Raw genomic sequence first — 19,130 nt, 5'->3', positions numbered from 1 at the left:
ACATATCAATAGTGAATTTAATTTCAGAGTATTTACCAGATATGGTAACACGTCTACTGATTCATCTTCTAATACAGGCTTATTTTTCACCCACAATATATACGTAAGTCTTTGTTTTATATGAATTTATACTCTAGTCATCCAATACTACATTCTAATGTTACAAGATATCACTTAACAAAGTATATCATATTATTTTAAGGAAGAACCAACTGCTTCCAACATGTGGACCTGATTACATGAGGTCGGATGGCGTAGGGAAGTGTGTTGGTATGCTACTTTACGTTGTATTTCTACATTAATCATATGAATGATTTAAATAATTCCTTGTTAGTTTTATGTCACAAGAATTTTTCACTCAGAGAAAGACGTCACCACAAAACACCAATGGTTAGCGTTCATGCCAGTAGCAGGGGGGGGGGATTCTTCAACGTTCCAATGCTTGCCGCGACACGGGACCTCCTTTTTTAAGGTCATATCCGAAGGATCCGAGTTAGAATAGGTCCTCCGTAGCCATTCCTTGTCGTAAGAGGTGACTAAATGGGGCGGTCCTTCGGATGGCACCGCAAAAATCGAGGTCCCGTGTCACTGCAGGTGTGGCACGATAAAGATACCCCCTGCTCAAAGGCAATAAGTGCCGAGCATAAGCCTAAATTTTGCAGCCCTTCACAATGGTGAAGTCTCCATATGAGTGAAAAATTCTCGAGTGGGACGTTAAACAATATAAAATCAATCAGTCTAGATACCGAGCGTTTGGCGATGGAACAATCACTACCTGTATACGTCTTAGGTTTAAATCGACCATGCCACAATCGGGACTCGATCTCACAATCTCCCGGTTCCGAAGTGAACGCTCTAGCATTAAGCTACCGGTACAAACACGTGTATAACAGTACAACAATAGACTCCTGTGTATAACAGTATAACAATAGACTCCTGTGTATTACAGTATAATAATAGACTCCTGTGTATTACAGTATAACAATTCCTTAACGTTCACACGAGTATCACACATTAAAATTAGGTATAAAATGATCATGCAATGAGTGAGTGGATCTTTCAAGCTCAGTTAATTGTTTTAAAAACAAGTGACGCGAATTTATTTTCTTGTTTCTACATATCTTCTATATATTTGTACATGTATTATATACAGCTTGTGAAGTCTATATGAGTGAAAATGTTTTGAGTGGGCTTTTAAACGGCTGGACAAATAGTTCTCAACAGTTATTAATCAGTAAACTTTATATTTCTCTGAATATCATCGTTCATGGTCACAAAAATCTGTTTGGTGATAGCAGCCCTTGTTTCAACTGTCATAATATTCTAAAGTTCAGGTCAGATACATATATTATCTGTCGTGTTTCATGACAATTGTTAGGCCGTACTTTCCATACTGATTTTGATTTCCTGACCAAGACAATGGGGTCACTGCGAATGTGACCGGTCAAGAGGGAATGTTTACTCCTTTTAGGCACATGATATCACCTCTGGCGTTTCCAAAGCTTCGTCTTTGCCTTGTTCTCAAATTTTGTATTCTTTATTGGATTTATGAAATTGTTCACAAGGTGAATATTTTACCCTAGCAGTACATAAACATGAGAAGATATACAAGATTATATCAGATTAGTGCACTCTGGTGTTCATTTAAGAACAACTACATACTATTACAAAAAGTCAACTTTGCTACATTTTATAAATCTAAATCTAACAAATGTTTGAAAATTGTCTATTTCAGAATGTCCGTTCGGTTACTATGGACCAGAATGTATCTACAAGTGCCCTTATCCATCATTTGGTCGTCGTTGTTTAAACGGAGTCTGTAACTGTCCACGAGAGTTCTGTAATGTCTCTACAGGGTGTATGTCAGGTAATGAAAAATACAAGGATCTACAATGAAAGTAGTAGATGTATCTATTCTTGATCAGTGTTAAATAACACTTGCATCGCATTCCGTGATTAACACATTTTAAATTAAAATGTATTGATAACCAGCAATTACATGTAGGTGTCACAAAAAGAATAGTATTCTTTTTCTCATCTTTCTAAAAGGTACTGGTATTTTCTACTAGGAACTCATTTAAAACTCCGTTGGAATCCAATTCCAATTCTTTATCAGATATACATGTATCACTATCAACACACTTTAATTTCTCTCAGATTGTAAATCCCAAAATAATATCATTAAGAACAGTATCTATATCCTCACCGTAGCTAACTTCTTTAGATTTAATTTGTGTAAGAAATCAATTTCTCTTTTTTTCGTAGACAATATTACTGTTGAATAGATGAATGGTTCCATGTAACAGACCATATCTGTCACCTGACTGTTCAGAGTGCTCTCATTGCATTTTAGCAAGTGAATAGTTGAATGGTTTCTATGAGCAGAAGCTAAATTAAGGGATTTTTTAAAATTAAAGATACTTGACTCGATAGTGTTAAAGAGTTCAGAGAAAACATCCTCACCTCGGGCCTTCGATCGTTGGTAATGCTTTCTCTGAGCTATTCAAAACCATCTCGTTATTTATCCATTACGTAACGTATATATTGTCCAAAAACTGTCCATTTTGTGAGAGAAAGAGCTGATCGAGGCCCTACTACGGCCTTGATCAGTTCTTTCTCTTACAGAATGGACAGTTTAAGACTTATATCCTAATTAAAACATCACATCACTTGTTCTAAGAATGGACTGGCTCAGGTAAAACCATTGACGATGATGATCATGAATGAAGCTATTTTTGAATATAGTCTAGTCAATCTAGCAAATCACCTCAAAGTAATTGCAACAGAAACAAACTTGATGGAATTTAATAAACATAAGCGTGGTTAACAACATACGAAAAATCAGACAATGGGAAATATTAAATGTTTTAGTAAACCATCGATATTTTGTGGTGTTTACGGCACGCCGTATACGTAAAGGGGAGTAACTTAACTGTGACAGTCATCGGAATAAAGTTATACACGACGATTTAAAGTGCATGTAATAAAAAATGCGATTAAACAGCTTAACAGTTGTATTAAAAAGGTGATTTTAAGACTTTCTATATACATACAATATTGCTCAGCATCTCATATTCTTTGTCGACTTCCATTCTTTCGGAACAAAGCTTCAAAATATTTTGTTTGACCCTTTACTGAATTAACTTTAATCATGAAACACAATATTTACTTTAAAAGTTATGAATAGTCAATTATAAATGAAATCTTAAGGAATTAGTGCCAATTTACAAGGGGGAATTACATTTATTTTTAAAAAAAAGTATGGAAAGCCATGCAGGTTAAAAGTTTCAGTTATTTTGTATCTTCATCATTTGAGCAAGTGTTTTGTATTAACAACTTTTATAAAACTAAGTAAATAAAGTAATTTTGCTTTTCTTTTTCAAATTCAGGTTTGGGGAGTCATCCATGGGTAATAATAATGATAATAAAACATCGATAATATGAATAATAAAAATCAATGTAAGTAAACACTTGCGCATAGTATCATGATTTGATGTAAAATCTAGTAGTTACTCTTTCTAATTAGTATTGGGCTCACGACCTGCGGAACCACATCTCCTAGCAGCATGCGACCAGCGCGCTAGACCGCTCGGCCATCTATTCAAGACAAAACTTGTTTTCGATGAAGATGGAATTCTCGCCACGCTGGCACACGATCATTGAGAATAGAAATGGGATAGTTATTTATTGTAAATTTTAGAGGATCATACAAAATTCACATTGTATTTGAAATGTCTTTATATAAAGCACAGAAATATCAACGAACTCTGAAATAAAAATAACTGCCCTAAGGGACGAGATCAATGTCGGTTGAAAATTTAAATTCAATTAGTTAGGGGGGGGGGGATAAAAACTCCCGTAAGTTTCTGTCATCTGACATCGATTACACTTTAGTGGAAAAAGGAAAAACACAAGCGACTGTTGAATACCACATACTATTTAACACATATTAATGAACATTTAATAGATTTAATATACACTTTCATTTGTGAATAAAAAGTAGAAAAGGTAAACAGAGTGTTATTCATAATCGTACGTTTCTTTTCTTGTTATTCGATTAGTTTCAACATTTGTCCTATTAAGTTTTAAGGGGGGGGGGTCTTGGTGAAAACTATGTGAACTTAGTTTTTTGTGAGACATTGAACTTTTGATCTTGCCCCTAAGTGAAGAATATCGTTAAAACCAGACATCTTTTTAGGAAACGAAGTTTGTCAATCCTTGCCATTTCTATATGCATTCACAGGATGCGACACGTCAAGAATGTTCGGCATCGGAACGGGTCCTGTATACTTAAGAAAGCAATGGAATGTCAAAATGTAGACAAATCGCGAATAAATTATGTATATGATTAGTTTTTAAATGGAGGCAGGCTATTGACAAACAAGTTGATGGTGCAGGGGTTTCAACTGTCTCGTTTAAAGTCAGCATTTCGCAAATTCTATGGTCGTTATAACAATCTATTTTGCCAATGCAACCTATCATTGGGTCAAATCTGTCTGACTTGTTTCATATCGATTGTTAGGCCGTTTTGGCACAATGATATTGAATAAGGGTAACTCCGTTTGCCTGATTAAGATATAGAGCTCACAGCGGGTGTAACCGGTCAACAGGGGGTGCTTACTCCTCATAGGCACCTGCTCCCACTTCTGGTATATCCAGGGGTCCGTGTTTGCCCACCTCTCTATTTTGTATTGCTTATAGGAGGTACGAGATGGATCAATGTTCGTTATCTTCACCTTCCTAAATGATGATTCCATAGAGAAAAAGATATCTTCTGGTGTCGATGTCATATCGACTTTGTACGATGGAATACCATACAGACACTTATAGGATATTTGCTTTGTGAAGTATTGTTTAACACAATATCATTTTTATATAAGTTCAGTCATTGCCACTAACTATTAACTACAGCTGCAGAAGAGGAGCACTGCAAGAATTTTTTTAAGTCATAGAGTGGACTAAAGAAATGATTAATTTGGATCCTTCGAACTGGGGCTTATCACTGCTTTCAGCAATTCTTGTACCCGTTAAAACTAAATTACAAGTCGCACCAGATAAACTTTTGAACGTTATTCGTTGTAAATGCAAGGCATATTGTACTTGTAAAAACATGGACTGAACTGTACTGCAATTACTCAAATGTTCACTTATATAATTATCAGACACGTAGCAACAATGGCTCTACCCCCTTTTATCATTACATGGAAAGGTGATAAATTTTTACGTACAGAGGTCGATTTTTAGACAGATTGGTTGACCTCCCTCTTTTTTTTAAAAATAGCATTGTCGTGAACTGTACACAGTGGAAGTGTAAAATTGAACTGAGGGAACAACCTTAGCCCCCCACCCCACCCACACACACACACCATCAAGGATTTTTATAACTTTGGATTAAAATTTACTTGTCAATTTTCAGGCAATATTGTGAAATTATCTTCACCCCCATTATTTTTTACGATGCTGCGTGCCTGATTCATTTTGCTTTTAATTTTATGTGTCCATTGTTTTTAAAACAGTTTACTTCTGAAATTCTTGGTATTAATTGCACAATAATTTGGATAGAACTAAACATCAAATACGGCTATCTCTCTCCCCCCCCCCCCCTCCTTCTAGAATTTGACGAAGTGCACGTATTAAAGATTTCTTTATAAAATCGAAGAAACTGAACCTTGTTTCGTCATAGATGATGTACAAACTGTTAAAACTCAGCTTAAGAAAGAATTTGGTAACGTAAGCTTTACTATACACTGTTTGTTTTAAAATATGTGAAACATAGGACCGGAATGGTAAGCGCGCCTCCTACTTCCGATGTAAGGGGAGTAACTGCAAAAATTGTAGGTCATCTTTAACAGACAATTTTTTTAAGGGGCACTTGTTAACAGTTTATTTTAATGTATAAATCTTCATGTGGTAACTCATATATGCCTAATTGACAGGAAAGAGTATGTTCTTCCAAAATCCAGATTTTAACGATTTTTGTTGGAAAATGAAGATTTCAGCCCAAAATTCGGAAAGGGAAAATAAATTTTGGTGCAGAAAAGTTTAGTTGTGCATTTGGACGTTTTCTTCTTAAATTTATAAGATCAATGTCATATCTTCTATAAAACAGTCATTAATTTTCCTATCATTTCCAGTTTTTCACTATTTTTGTTTTAGGAAAAGGTAGGTTTTCCAACCTAAAATGGTATTTTTCATATATATTGCCAATAATCTATATATCTTACTTGTTGAACAGTTTTTAAAATAAATCCTAACCTCAATTTTTTATTGGTAGCCTTAAATGTATGAAAAATTGTGGGCTTTCCTCTTAAAATTTCAATCTTTAACAATTATATTTAAAAAAGCAAGATTTTACCCAAAAATTACAGTCAATGAAAGAATATATTCTGCTGTAAAAATATTTTAATCGAACATTTGAAATATGAAACTTATTTTTACTGCATGTTACATGAAATGGACCTTTTCTTCAATTTCCAGTTTTTAGCGATTTTCATGAAAAAACATCATTTTACCCCAAAATTCCAATTTTCCCATTGAAATACAAAAGCCGATTTTTAATATGTTGTTTGCATGTGTTTTCTTGCATGAATAATCAAAATTTCATTTCTGTTGCAATTAGTTTGAGGTTTTGCTCATATATGAGCTAGATTGACTTGACTAATAATCTGACAATATAACCAGTCGTACGTAGAAGTCTGTTTCTTTTCTTCACTTATTGGACAGTGTCAGGTAAGTAATCAGGGGTATCTTGTACTGTGGGTTCTATATTCATTCACTCTGTAGTACTGAGTCATATCAACATGTCGTCCTATGATGGGGAGAGCATTTTCATTGCACAATCAAAATTTAAGGATTTTAATGAAAGTACTGCGAGTACTATCTTTATGAGTGTTATATTCTGGATATGGAGGGTGAGAAAGTTTTGGAGCCAAATTTTGATCTGAAAAGCATTATGTTTTCGAATATTTGGATGAGAAAATGATTAACGCCAGCCAAAAGAACTCAGTACGTCAATCTCGTGAAATGAAATGAAAATATTCATTAAAGCGAAAATAATATTTCAGAATTAGGATATGCTAATAAAGAAAACTTAAAATAAAAAAACGTTTTGAAGAAGTTTCGGAATGTGCCTCTGGATCCAGTGAAATTCAAATACAGCATGGAAATATGTCTTCCAAATCTAAGTTTTGATGCGATATACATTGTAATAACGGATAATGGAATTTTAAAAATGGTGAATCTTAAAGTTGGAGCAGAGAATTCTACTAAGGGAAAATATTGTTTTAAGTGTTTCAGTGACTTTTTCGATATTTGTGTTGATTCTTACTGGTAGGGAATTTTAAATTAAATTTGTATCTCTTTGACTTATGTATTGTCTTTCACTTATATTTTCAGCCTACCTGTAGACATGTAATAAGTTATTGAGTTTACCTGGCACTGTCCAATAAGTTGACAATTACTGTCCATTATTTTTAAGAACGGACAGTATCAGCATTTTTTATTATTATCTGTCCTATATTAAAAATAATGGACAGCAATTGTCAACTTATTGGACACCTCCAGGTAACCTTTTCACTACAAGTTGACTTTCTTCTATATAAAAGACTAAAAGGACAAAAGATTGCGTAACAAAAATGTTTTAGATACAGGTATCCCTCTCTGCTCAGTATGTATCCCTCCCTGCTCAAAGACTATAAGCGCCTAGCATAGACCTACATTTTGCAGCACTTTACCGGTAATAGTGAGTGAAATTCTAAAGCGTGACTTTCAGCGATATACAATTAATCAATCACTTCCGTTCCACAACACTTCCTGGTTTTAATGGGGGAAACACATTTTGAAAACTACTTTGAGACACTTTAGTTAATTAGTAGAACATTATTTGTTTCCCCATAGAAATACCTCTTTGAATATATTGAAAAATTTCGGGAAAATGATAAAAAAGATATTATTGGATTCATTTCAATAAAATGTTTGTGCATTAACTTGTGAACTTTATATTCTTCGTTAATGATTATATCAATGTATTTTTATTTATTTATTTTGAAAATAAGATAACAAAATATCGTACATAATCATACCGAATAGGTAAAACAAGATATTTAAGAAATTTTGTAATTATCGGGATCGAAGTTCCCATTACAACGAACCGATTCGTTTCCATCACGAGTGCTGGTATCACACCGGTAATTGTCCAATCAAAATGAACTTAGTCAATTGTAGTTCCATATATTTAAAGAAATATTTTTTTCCTTGCACGATTTTTCTCATTTCCTCTTCTTCTTTTCTCTTAATTTTTGTACCCCTGATCAGGATATTTTGTGTAATTTGTAAAAATAACCAAGTGTATACAAAGGAACTATTTGCTGTTGGTAGCTGAGGCTACTTCCTGAGTTGCACTCCGGCTATTTACACACATGTGAAAAACACGTGAATTTGAGGGTAGTCTTGTTTGCGGGTAATTTATTTTCGAAAATGCCGCGTAGGGTGTTGATTTTCTGGTGTCGGCAGGCGAGATAGGTAACATAGAACGTGTCCGACTGCGTTATTCGGCATCAATTTTGTAAACTGATATATAGAGAAAATAATTACCGGTGTGATACCTGCACAGACGATTATCTGCCAGCGTTTGCAATTTGTAGTGAAAATTCACGTTATCATTAACGGCGTGTGATTTATCAACACTAATGATTGAATTTGAATGCGTAGCATTTACCAAAAGAAGCTTAACTCTTCGTCCGCACGTGCATGCGTTGAATATGGCGAATTTCACAGATACAAATGTAGATACAAACTTTTGATAAATAATACACCGAGTATACCCTAACATGCGGGGTGTAGGCGAAGTTGTGATCGGTTGTAGGCTACCGAACGGCAATATAAATGGTCGAGGTACGTTTTTGCATAATACATGTATATTAATTCCTAGATATACTTCGCAGGAAAGCACATGGTTAAGGAAGAAAGCATTAATTCAGAAATAGATCCATTGTACACTTTCTAGTTTTATCAAACATCTCAACACAATTCCGACGATCGGGGCAAGTTTGGCACTACCGCGTGTCTATGATCAAATATCGGGGTAACGCTTTGTTTTATGGTCACTTTTACATGACCAATAATTACCCGTTTTCTGTATAAGTTTATGCATGTACTGTCAGTGTATAATACCCATCCTATTCAAAGATATCAACGCAAAAATTATATTGTACAAAAGGTATATGCTATCAGATTTCTTTTACATATTATTAGTGCGGAATATTCAATTTTTAAGCATACTGATTGTAGTGGTACTTCTATTTGTCGTTTTATATACGGGTTCATGTATTATCACTTGTCTTGAAAGCAAGATTTAACGTAACATACATGTATACATGTACAATCCACTGTAATGCAAATACATGTATATGAGAGAGAGAGAGAGAGAGGGGGGGGGTGGGCTTTGGAAAAAAGAACTTCCACCCCTAAATGTTTTCTACAGATGAATGCCGGAAAGCGAACTTCGTAAACTACTTGCTCACGTGATATGTTTGATTCCATTATACACTGTACATAAAAAAAATGCTACATGTACTACATTGAAACCAACTGTAATATTCAAATATTAAAGAAGCTTGCTATTTTCTCAGATTAATATCTATTGTATATCGCATTAATTTTGCAGCATTCTTAAAAGTGAATATATTTTCTAAGTAAATTTAAAATATGTAAATTTTCCATTTGAAAATGGAAACACCCAGAACAACGTTAAAAAGGTCATCATGTATGAAACGATATTCTGAAGAAATTGAGTTATGTGTGGGAAATCATTAATCAAGATTTATTAAACAAAAGTTCATTTTTTATTTCATGCAAGATAATGTCATAACAGCTGATATTGAATAAAACTCTAAAAGCAAGACTTCCGTCAATTATAAAATCACCATAACTTCCTAATAAATGACGGAAACATTATATAATTTATTATAGGTATATGATACGAATACCCGTTGAATGACATTCACAATAGTGCTGAGTCGTATCCATGTGCGCATGTGTACGCATATTGTAGGGGTACTAAAATGGCCATAACTTTCTGATTAAAGATTCGAATAAAATGAAGTTTTCAGGGCAGGTTAAGTCAAATTTGTGAGCGTTGAATGCGTTGTATTTTTAACATATAAAATTAAATATTGATCTATAGCATTTTTGAAATTTTAATGAATTGTTTTGAAATTTTTGTTGCGGATATATTTCCAGACTTTCTTCTAATTAATGTCGACAAAATCACTTACACAAGCACGTGCACAGTATTCTGATTGGTTAATATGTAAATACCTGTAACTGTCGTATGAATGAGAGAAGTGGAAGTGAAATGATATTGACATCATAGGTACATTTACATACTACAAAAACCTACAATGTGAGATAATTCGTTTGCAGAGGTACATATGCATACACGTGTATACACGTACGTTCTTTGACCTCCTATTTTTCACTTACTCTTATTTTCTAATTTTTCATTAAAATCTCTATATATCAAGACTTGTAACGTAAGCTTGCAATATATATTATGCGTGAAGGATTTAATTCGACTTAAATAAACAAAAAACACCACTTATGAGATGGGGGACGTTTGGGAAACTTCTGTGACGGTTTATTTACTTTTTGCAGTTCAGCTGAAACATGCTACTATATTGTCCACATCAACGGGAAACGCTTTCTACACTGGGGATCATAATAATGGCAAGGACAACGCGATTAATGAGAATTCAGTAACCAATTTTCAAACCACTGATTTTAGTGAAACAGGAAAAGAGGAGCTGAAACCCAATCAGAGGAACTCTGATTATGAGAAGAAATCCGAAGATAATGTACATCAAAGGCTGCGAAACAATAGTTGTACAAATTATAAAGGTATTTAACAATATCATGAGGGGATTGCAAGGTATCAGTGTTCATGTGTTAATTATTTTTCTTTGTAAATTTCGTAATCCTACATTGTATTTACATGTACCATGCATAACGCATAGCCTATTGGAGTGCAGAAACATGCTTCTTCAACGGTGCCGACTTTATTAGCCCTTTTGTGAATGCAATAGATGAAGTTCATGCTTTAAATACCATGACACATAAATGCATGCACTTTTATTATATGTTGGACTATTGTCGCTTGCTCTCATTAGCATATATACCCCAACACCGTTCTTTGACGCTCAAAGACCACACGAACATTTCGGAGTCGCTGACTCATATATTTTAGAGAGGTATTTAAAACCGATATGGTGCGGTATATGGTTTTGAAATATAGTAACTTCGGTAAGTACATGGTATCTTAAATCAATTATGTTGTTCATCAATAATAAGAAAAGAATTTTCATAGTTTATTTAAAGAAAAAAATGCTTTTGAATTCAAATTCTCTTAAATTATTTACATTAATCTTTTCTTTACCGAGTACCTAGAGCTATCTGGTTGTATATTATTGATCCTGATCGATATTATTAACTTTGTCCATACTAACTGCTTTGACTTTACATCTCGCATTCACAACGTTGTGTGTCTGCTCTTACAAACACAAATAAGACACAGGCACGGCCCTAAATGTTAAGCATGCTTCTAAATTTGTGGTACCTCACCTACAGCTGGTAACGTCTTGATATGAGTGAAAAATTCTCGTAAAACAAATACCAACCACAAATGCTCTGCCTTTGTTTTCTGTTGCAATGCACGTTATTTCTGGCAGGGACCATAGCTCAGGAAGTCAGACGCAAACTCTGAAGGAACTGATAAAGATACTGGAATAAGAATGGAATGACTTTCAAGGATGTGTTCTTACATGGCCTCTCTGTGTCACAGTGTTAAGTGTAGATATAGGTCATGCTTGGCGCTGTTTTAATTTTTTTTATCATGGTTAGTGCACATTGAATTTATCTTTATGTATATTATCATGAAAGAGAATGGTATCTTGTCATTACCACTAAAATTTCCTGTGATTACATGTATGTCTTTTGATAAGTTAACAACTAACAACAAATTGAACTGATTTAACAAGTTTCTGTTTTGCTAAGTATATGTATCATCTTTTCTTGTACCGTTTGTTGGAACCTTTGAAATGTTTGTCGTCAGTTGTTGCTATATATTACCAAATTTAGTTTAAGAGCATCAAGAAAACTCAAGGCATTTCCGACCCAGAGTCATGCATGTGCATATTGGAACGAGAAGATGAAATAACGTACAGTGATCGATCTCATAAATCCTTTCAAGAAAAAATACCCCGAATTGAGAGCAGGGCAAACACGGGCCTATGGTGATAGCAGGTGCCAAGGAGAAGTAAACCTCCACAGTTGACAGGTCACACCCGCTGTGAATCCTGGATGTTAATCAGGTAAATGGTTTAATCAGTAATCCAAATCAATCTGTAAAGAAGAGTTCCTAGCATTTCACATTTTCCCTGCATTTAGGAATAGTTTACTTTACTTCACATTATCGTACCGTTCCAAATATATATAAATATTTAGAACCGAGAAAGAGATTTAGTATATATGATGCAGGATAGTCGTAAAGTGATCTGCATTTATATCTTTCCAACTGTTTCATATCAGGAGACAGTTGATAAAAATGGTATTCATTTAAGAAATGAATTTCATTTATGAAAATGCATAAAAGAATAAACTGCGACGCTTAGTGATTCATGGAAAGTATTGCGGCGTGAAGCGTTGGCAGTTCATACCCTCAGGTATTTTCAAAACGAAATGTATTTCTTATGTATAGACGTATTTACATTTTACATTCATTTCTGTTGGAATTTCCAACCGCTAAAGTAGACGTACTACATTGATCATACCTACATTTATGTTCCTTATTTCTCTTGCCAAGCGACTGAACTTGTTTTTTGTTAAAAGCAGCCAAACAACACGTAACACCACGTAGAAGTGAAAAGTAAATAACGAAAAGTAGTAAAATATAGTTAACATGTAAAAAAATAGGGATCAGAAAGGGGGACTTAAATAAAGAGTATTACACATTTTAGGTACAATCTTACCCCCCGCACCATAATGGCATTGCAACAAGATGTACATAGGAAAAAGGGGGGTCATAAGAATTGTACAGTATATATGTATCTTAGGTTGACCCCTCATAAACCCAATACAATTCCAAAACAGACAAAAATGCCATAAACAGTTGTCTGCCATCAAAAAAGGGTGCGCGTTAAAATAGACGTACTATATCAAGATTTATCATTAATACGTACATTGTTCACAAATGCATAGCATTAATGAGGAAATGGCTTTTACAAACTTCGTTCTACAATTACTTTGATACAATATATATCATTTCTAAGTATAACTTCATATAAAAATTCGAACGTTTGAATAAGTTTCAATAAAATGCACTGAATAAATAATTATGTCGTATAATTATCCATTATTCTATAATAAAACGAAACAGAGTGGCAGCATGCATGTACTATTAACCCCAATGGAATGTTGCTAGCGAAAATTTTCATAGCGTATACGTCTTATCGTCCAGGAAAACGATTCGGTGAGGAGGAATACGATTCATATTCCACCTCTTATGTGTTAATGAAATCGGTTCTTCTATATTCAAGCAGTCTTTATTTTTTTTATTGTGACATCATCATTCTAGTCAAATTGTGACAATATAGTTACCATGAAAAACCATATTGGTCGCATGATGTAAAGCAAGTTCTATTATATTTATGTTTCCTTTGTTGTGATCATATCAAACCGCACGTGATGAAGAATTCTCCTTAAACACATGCCATACAGATACTTCTTACATTGGTATCCAGATCAATAGTGAATTTATTTTCAGAGTATTTTCCAGATATGGTAACACGTCTACTGATTCATCTTCTCATTCAGGCTTATTTTCCACCCACAACATATACGCAAGTCTTTGTTGTATATGAATTCATACTTAAATTACCCAATAGTACTTTATAATGTTACAAGATCTCCTTTAACAAAGTATATCATGTTATTTCAAGGAAGAACCAAATGCTTCCAAAATGTAGACCTGATTTCATGTGGTTGAAAGATACCGGGAGGTGTGTTGGTATGTTACTTTACGTTCTATTTGTACATTATCATATGATATATGTTATAAGATTATATTTTAATTGTTTGTCACGTCTAGAATTTTTCACTCATATTAAGACGTCACCACAAGCGACCTATGCTTAGCGTTTATGGCAGTAACAATGAGGACTCTTTAAAATGCCAGTGCCTGCCGCAACACGGGACCTCAGTTTTTAAGGTCTTACCTGAAAGACCCGTGTTTCTCACTTTAAAATTCCGAGTGTTAGGAGAATGAGCAATCACTACTATCATAAGTTGATGCGACTACGGCACGTGTAGGGCTCGATCTCACGACCTCCCAGTTACGAAGTAAACACTCAACCACTTAGCTACCGGTACAACAAAGTGTATAACAGTATAACAAGAGAATTGTAGTCCTTAACGGTCACCCTAGTATTAAACGTTAACAATCAGTATATATTGATTATGCTATGAATGAGTGGATTTTTCAAGCTCGGCGGAGCGAATGACTTCTGTTTTAACAACCGAAAGTGAAGTAATTTCTTTTCTTGTTTCTATACTAAATACAGCTAATGAAGTCACCACCTGTATGATATGAAAAATTCTCGAGTGGTCTTTCAAACGGCTGGACAAATATCGTCAACATAATTATATTAATCAGTAAACTATATATTTCTCAGAAGACCACCATCCAAGGTCACAAAAATCGTTATGGTCAACAACAGAAGATTCAAGTGTCCTTATATTCTAAGTTAGCGTCTGATACAAATATTTCGGACGTGTTTCATGGTAAGTGTAGGCCGTGCTTTCCATGAAAGATGAAGATAACGAACAGAGATCAATACTGATTTTGGCAAATTGTTCCGTTTAGCTACTACGAACAATTGCATGTTACTACAAGAAGCCATTTGTTGTTATTTTTAACCGTCTAAATCTAAGGAATGTTTGAAAATTGTCTATTTCAGATTGTCCGTTGGGTTGCTATGGACCAGAATGTATCTACAAGTGCCCTTATCCATCATTTGGTCGTCGTTGTTTGGACGGAGTCTGTAACTGTTCACGAGAGATCTGTAATATCTCTACAGCGTGTATATCAGGTAATGAAAAATACAAGTTGTGCAAACAATCAAAATAGTGGATATATTTTTGTTGGTCAGTTTTTAATAGAACTTCCATCACATTCTGTGATGTAGACTCTGGTGAACTGAAAGTACACATCTTTAACAAAAATCCATTTACAGTGGAGCCTCGTTAATCCGGACTCTTTGGTTCCCAGCAAAATCGTCCGGATAAATGAAGCGTCCGGATAATTGAATCGCATATTTTCTATCTTTACATAAGTAACTAATATATGCCTACTTTATTGATGCATAGTGAATTAAACACATTCTATCATTGGATTTGACAATTTGCATTAGTAAATAAATTATGATGTATTTACATGTATTTCAAAGCACTAAAATTCAATGTACGTGTTCAGCGTATTTGTCTGTGCTTACATTGTACGTATATATGAACCCTACAAATAAATATACAAAACTGTGTACCGTATGCACTAAAACAAATAATGAAGCACTGTATGTAACTATATGTAAATTAATCAGTAGTAACTAACATAATCATTTACACTTCAAATATTTCATCACACTTTTACTTCTTAAAGAGGCCTGTGATTTCCATATGTCACGATTCTCGGGTTCGGCGGTCTGTTAAAACAATCTTCATCGTCCAAACTTCATATAAAAATTTATTTCGTGATTATCATGTCAGTTGACAACATTCTTTAACCAAAATTCAATCTGCCAGAGTTTATATTTCTTGTTCTATAATTATCCAAGACAATATCGGGAGAACAAAAATCATTTAAGCTCGTAATATCAAGACCTACTACTGCTTTGATCTAGCCACGCGCATCTATTATTTTCATGATGCGATAATAACGGAACAAAACTCGGGTGAAACTAACATTACGGGTACATACAAAATTTAATTGTCATTTTCCTTAAAATGGTAATTTTCTCACTTCTACCCAGAGTTTAAAAATTCGAAAGCAATAAAGCGCTACAATATCGTAACAAGAATCAATCGTACACAGGTACATTCTACATACGTGACATTCTAAACGTTAAAAACTTATACTACATGTGCATGAACATACATGTATATTTCACGCCAATCAACAGTATAAAATCCAGAATCTAGAAGTATAATCTACACTCTTTAGATTTGAATAAGCCGATATCAATTTACGAATCAGTACAACTGAAATGTGTAGCAGTTAAAAAATTATCATGACAGCATGATGTTTAATTTATTAATACTATTAAGGTATTGATCAAGACTATAAATTAATATGCTACAGATTTATTTACAAAATTCAACACTACACGCAATAAAGATCTTATGTGCGAAAATTGGCAATACAATGTCTCGATCGGCACGTGCCACCTAACGGACCTATCATCACACACAATCTAATTGGAGGGAGGTGTTGACAGGGTACAGGTAATCGCTTCAATTAGACAGTTTGGCTTGTTTTCTTTATAATTTACGCCTTGCTAAAATTGTCCGACACAGACCTTCCCTAAACAAAATTACCGTCCGGATTAACGGTACAATTTTCAATGCATTATAACGTTTTGTAGTAAAAAGTGACCGTCCGGATCCGGAACGCGAATTTCCGGATTAATGATGCAAAATAACGTATAAAAATTCCGTTCCCTAGAAAAATCGTCCGGAAGGTGAAGCGTCCGGATTAATGGCGTCCGGATTACCGAGGCTCCACTGTATAATGAGCACTTACCGTCCTTATAGATTTAGCACTCTTTCTAGTTAAATTAAACACATGGGAAGTATTTTCAATGAGAAAAATCAATAACTCACTTTGCAAAACACATTAATTACCAATCGAGACGTACATGCAGTGAAGAATCGTATAGATGATTTATGAAGGTATTTCTCGTTTTGTATCGTAATTAAGGTGATTTTAATTGTATTCTGTACAAGTTCCATACATTTAGAGACCAATTAATTTCCTCCTTCCTCGTTGATTATTGATATATATAAAGCACAGAAATAGCAATCAACTCTTAAATGACCATACCTGCCCTAAGTGAAGAAATAATTAATATAAAGCACAGAAAATTTCACTTTATTTGGATACTCACTTCCGCCCCTACCCGGGGTTGAACTCACGACCTGCGGAACCAAATCTCCTAGCAGCATGTAACCAGCGCGCTAGACCGCTCGACCATCTAGGCAAGTCAATGGTGCGGAAGTGGGTATCCAAATAAAGTGAAATTTTCTGTGCTTTATATATATATATATATATATATATATATATATATATATATATAATACACAGCACCGGTCTGGGCAAAACTATTTCTTGATCATGGATTATCTCATACACCCACAATGACTGTAAACATTACAAGCCTACATTGTAAGTGGTAATCATAGAAGCTGAGGTATGGTATATTCCTGTCCACATATATAAAACCACATTTTCTCTATCTCTCTCTCTCTCTTTTGTATACACACAGAACATTAAAAAAATTATGTGTAGATCAAAATGTCAGGAGCTTCGCCCTGGAGATTTTTAGCAAAGGTGACGCATTCTGGAATAAGCTAGGAGAGAGATTTCTTTGAATGGGGAAACACATTTACTTTGAACAAATGATATGGAAAATGTGGTAGAAAAACAATTTAAGGATATGAGCCCATTATCACATTACGATTATATATCCTACATATACTACACATGTAATTTAATTACATTTGGGCCTCCGTAGACGAGTGGTTAGAGCACCGCGCTCAAAAATCACGCCGCATCTCACCTTTGTCGGCGAGGGCTCGAATCCCGCTCTCGCCGGTAAGTGAGAAAGTTTCCCAGTTTACTTTCGGAAGGTCGGTGGTCTCTTCCCAGGTACATTGTATCTGGGTTCTCTATTCCACCAATAAAAACTGGGCGCCACCAGATAACTGAAAAATTGTTGAGTGTGGCGAAAAACATCAATCAATCAATCAATAATTACAATTTAAAGTACTTTAATAACACATTTATTATCCTTTTGCAGTTGAGGCTAAAGATTCTACAATTTTGACCACGCAATTAGGAAACTCTTTTCAACCCAGAGGTCATAGTAATAACAAGGACAGCACAATTAATGAGGATTCTGGTATTCTGCTTACTAACTTTCCAACCACTGATTTTACCAAAGGCAGAAGAGAGGAGGTAAAACCCAACCTCAGGAACTCTGATCGTAACATAAAATCCGAAGACGGTTTTTATGAAAAGCCAAGGAAACACAGACATACAAACTATGTGTCAGTCATTCTTATTACGTTCTTCGGAACCTCGGTGTCAGTTCTGTTGATTGTTGCCGTGGAATACCAGATTTGGTCCAAAATGTACAGAAATCGTGAACAAAAACCAAGACATCTGTCCGTTACTTCTGACCCAGAGCAAAGAGGAATATACAATGAAATCAGCAATGTAAAGAACTAGCCAACCAGTGTCTTAAGTACATGTATAAGAATAGTCAATATAACGGAAGTAACTAAACTACAGAAGTAAATATTCTGTCACGATGTATTCTGAGGTAGTGAGCAGCACTTAATGATATGTTAAATATATTTAGGACCATAGGATACTATTATCAATATTAGTTTAATAAAAGATAATTATAATTCCTGAAATATGTCTTGTTTGTATCATATAAAGCATATCCTATGAGGCATGAAAGGTGAAAATAACGAGCAGTGATCAATCTCATAACTCCTATAAGGAATGCAAAATAATGACCTGGGCAAACAGGAACCCCTGGATATACGACATGTAGGATGAGGTGCCTAAGAGGAGTACGCATTCCCTGCCGACCGGTCACACCCGCCATGAGCCCTATATCTTGATCATCTGTAGACAAAATCAGTATGCCAAGAACGGCCTAAGAATCAATATGAAATACGTCAGACAGCATTTGACCCAATGATAGGTTGTACATGTAGTATTGGCAAACTAGATCATTATAACGACCATACAATTTGCAAAATGCTGACTTTAAACGAGACTGTTGAAACCCCTG

At 34.6% G+C, this 19,130-nt stretch overlaps 2 protein-coding genes across 2 annotated transcripts in view; both read left to right on the top strand.

The window, feature by feature from the left end:
* The window catches only part of LOC125648752 (uncharacterized), a 232,079-nt gene that overhangs the window by 87,586 nt on the left and 125,363 nt on the right, over nt 1–19,130 (top strand). The window lies entirely within an intron of this gene.
* On the top strand, nt 11,407–18,738 carry LOC125648755 (uncharacterized). The gene is made up of 3 exons (XM_056154727.1): nt 11,407–14,059; nt 15,009–15,140; nt 18,123–18,738. Exons 1-3 carry the CDS (start codon nt 14,002–14,004, stop codon nt 18,551–18,553), a joined length of 621 nt encoding a protein of 206 aa, XP_056010702.1. The 5' UTR covers nt 11,407–14,001; the 3' UTR covers nt 18,554–18,738.

This window comes from Ostrea edulis, chromosome 2, assembly GCF_947568905.1.
Source record: "Ostrea edulis chromosome 2, xbOstEdul1.1, whole genome shotgun sequence".
In the NCBI taxonomy this organism is placed as follows: Eukaryota; Metazoa; Mollusca; class Bivalvia; order Ostreida; family Ostreidae; genus Ostrea; species Ostrea edulis.
The sequence above is the reverse complement of the archived record's forward strand: the minus strand, read 5'-3'. Positions and strand labels throughout refer to the sequence as shown.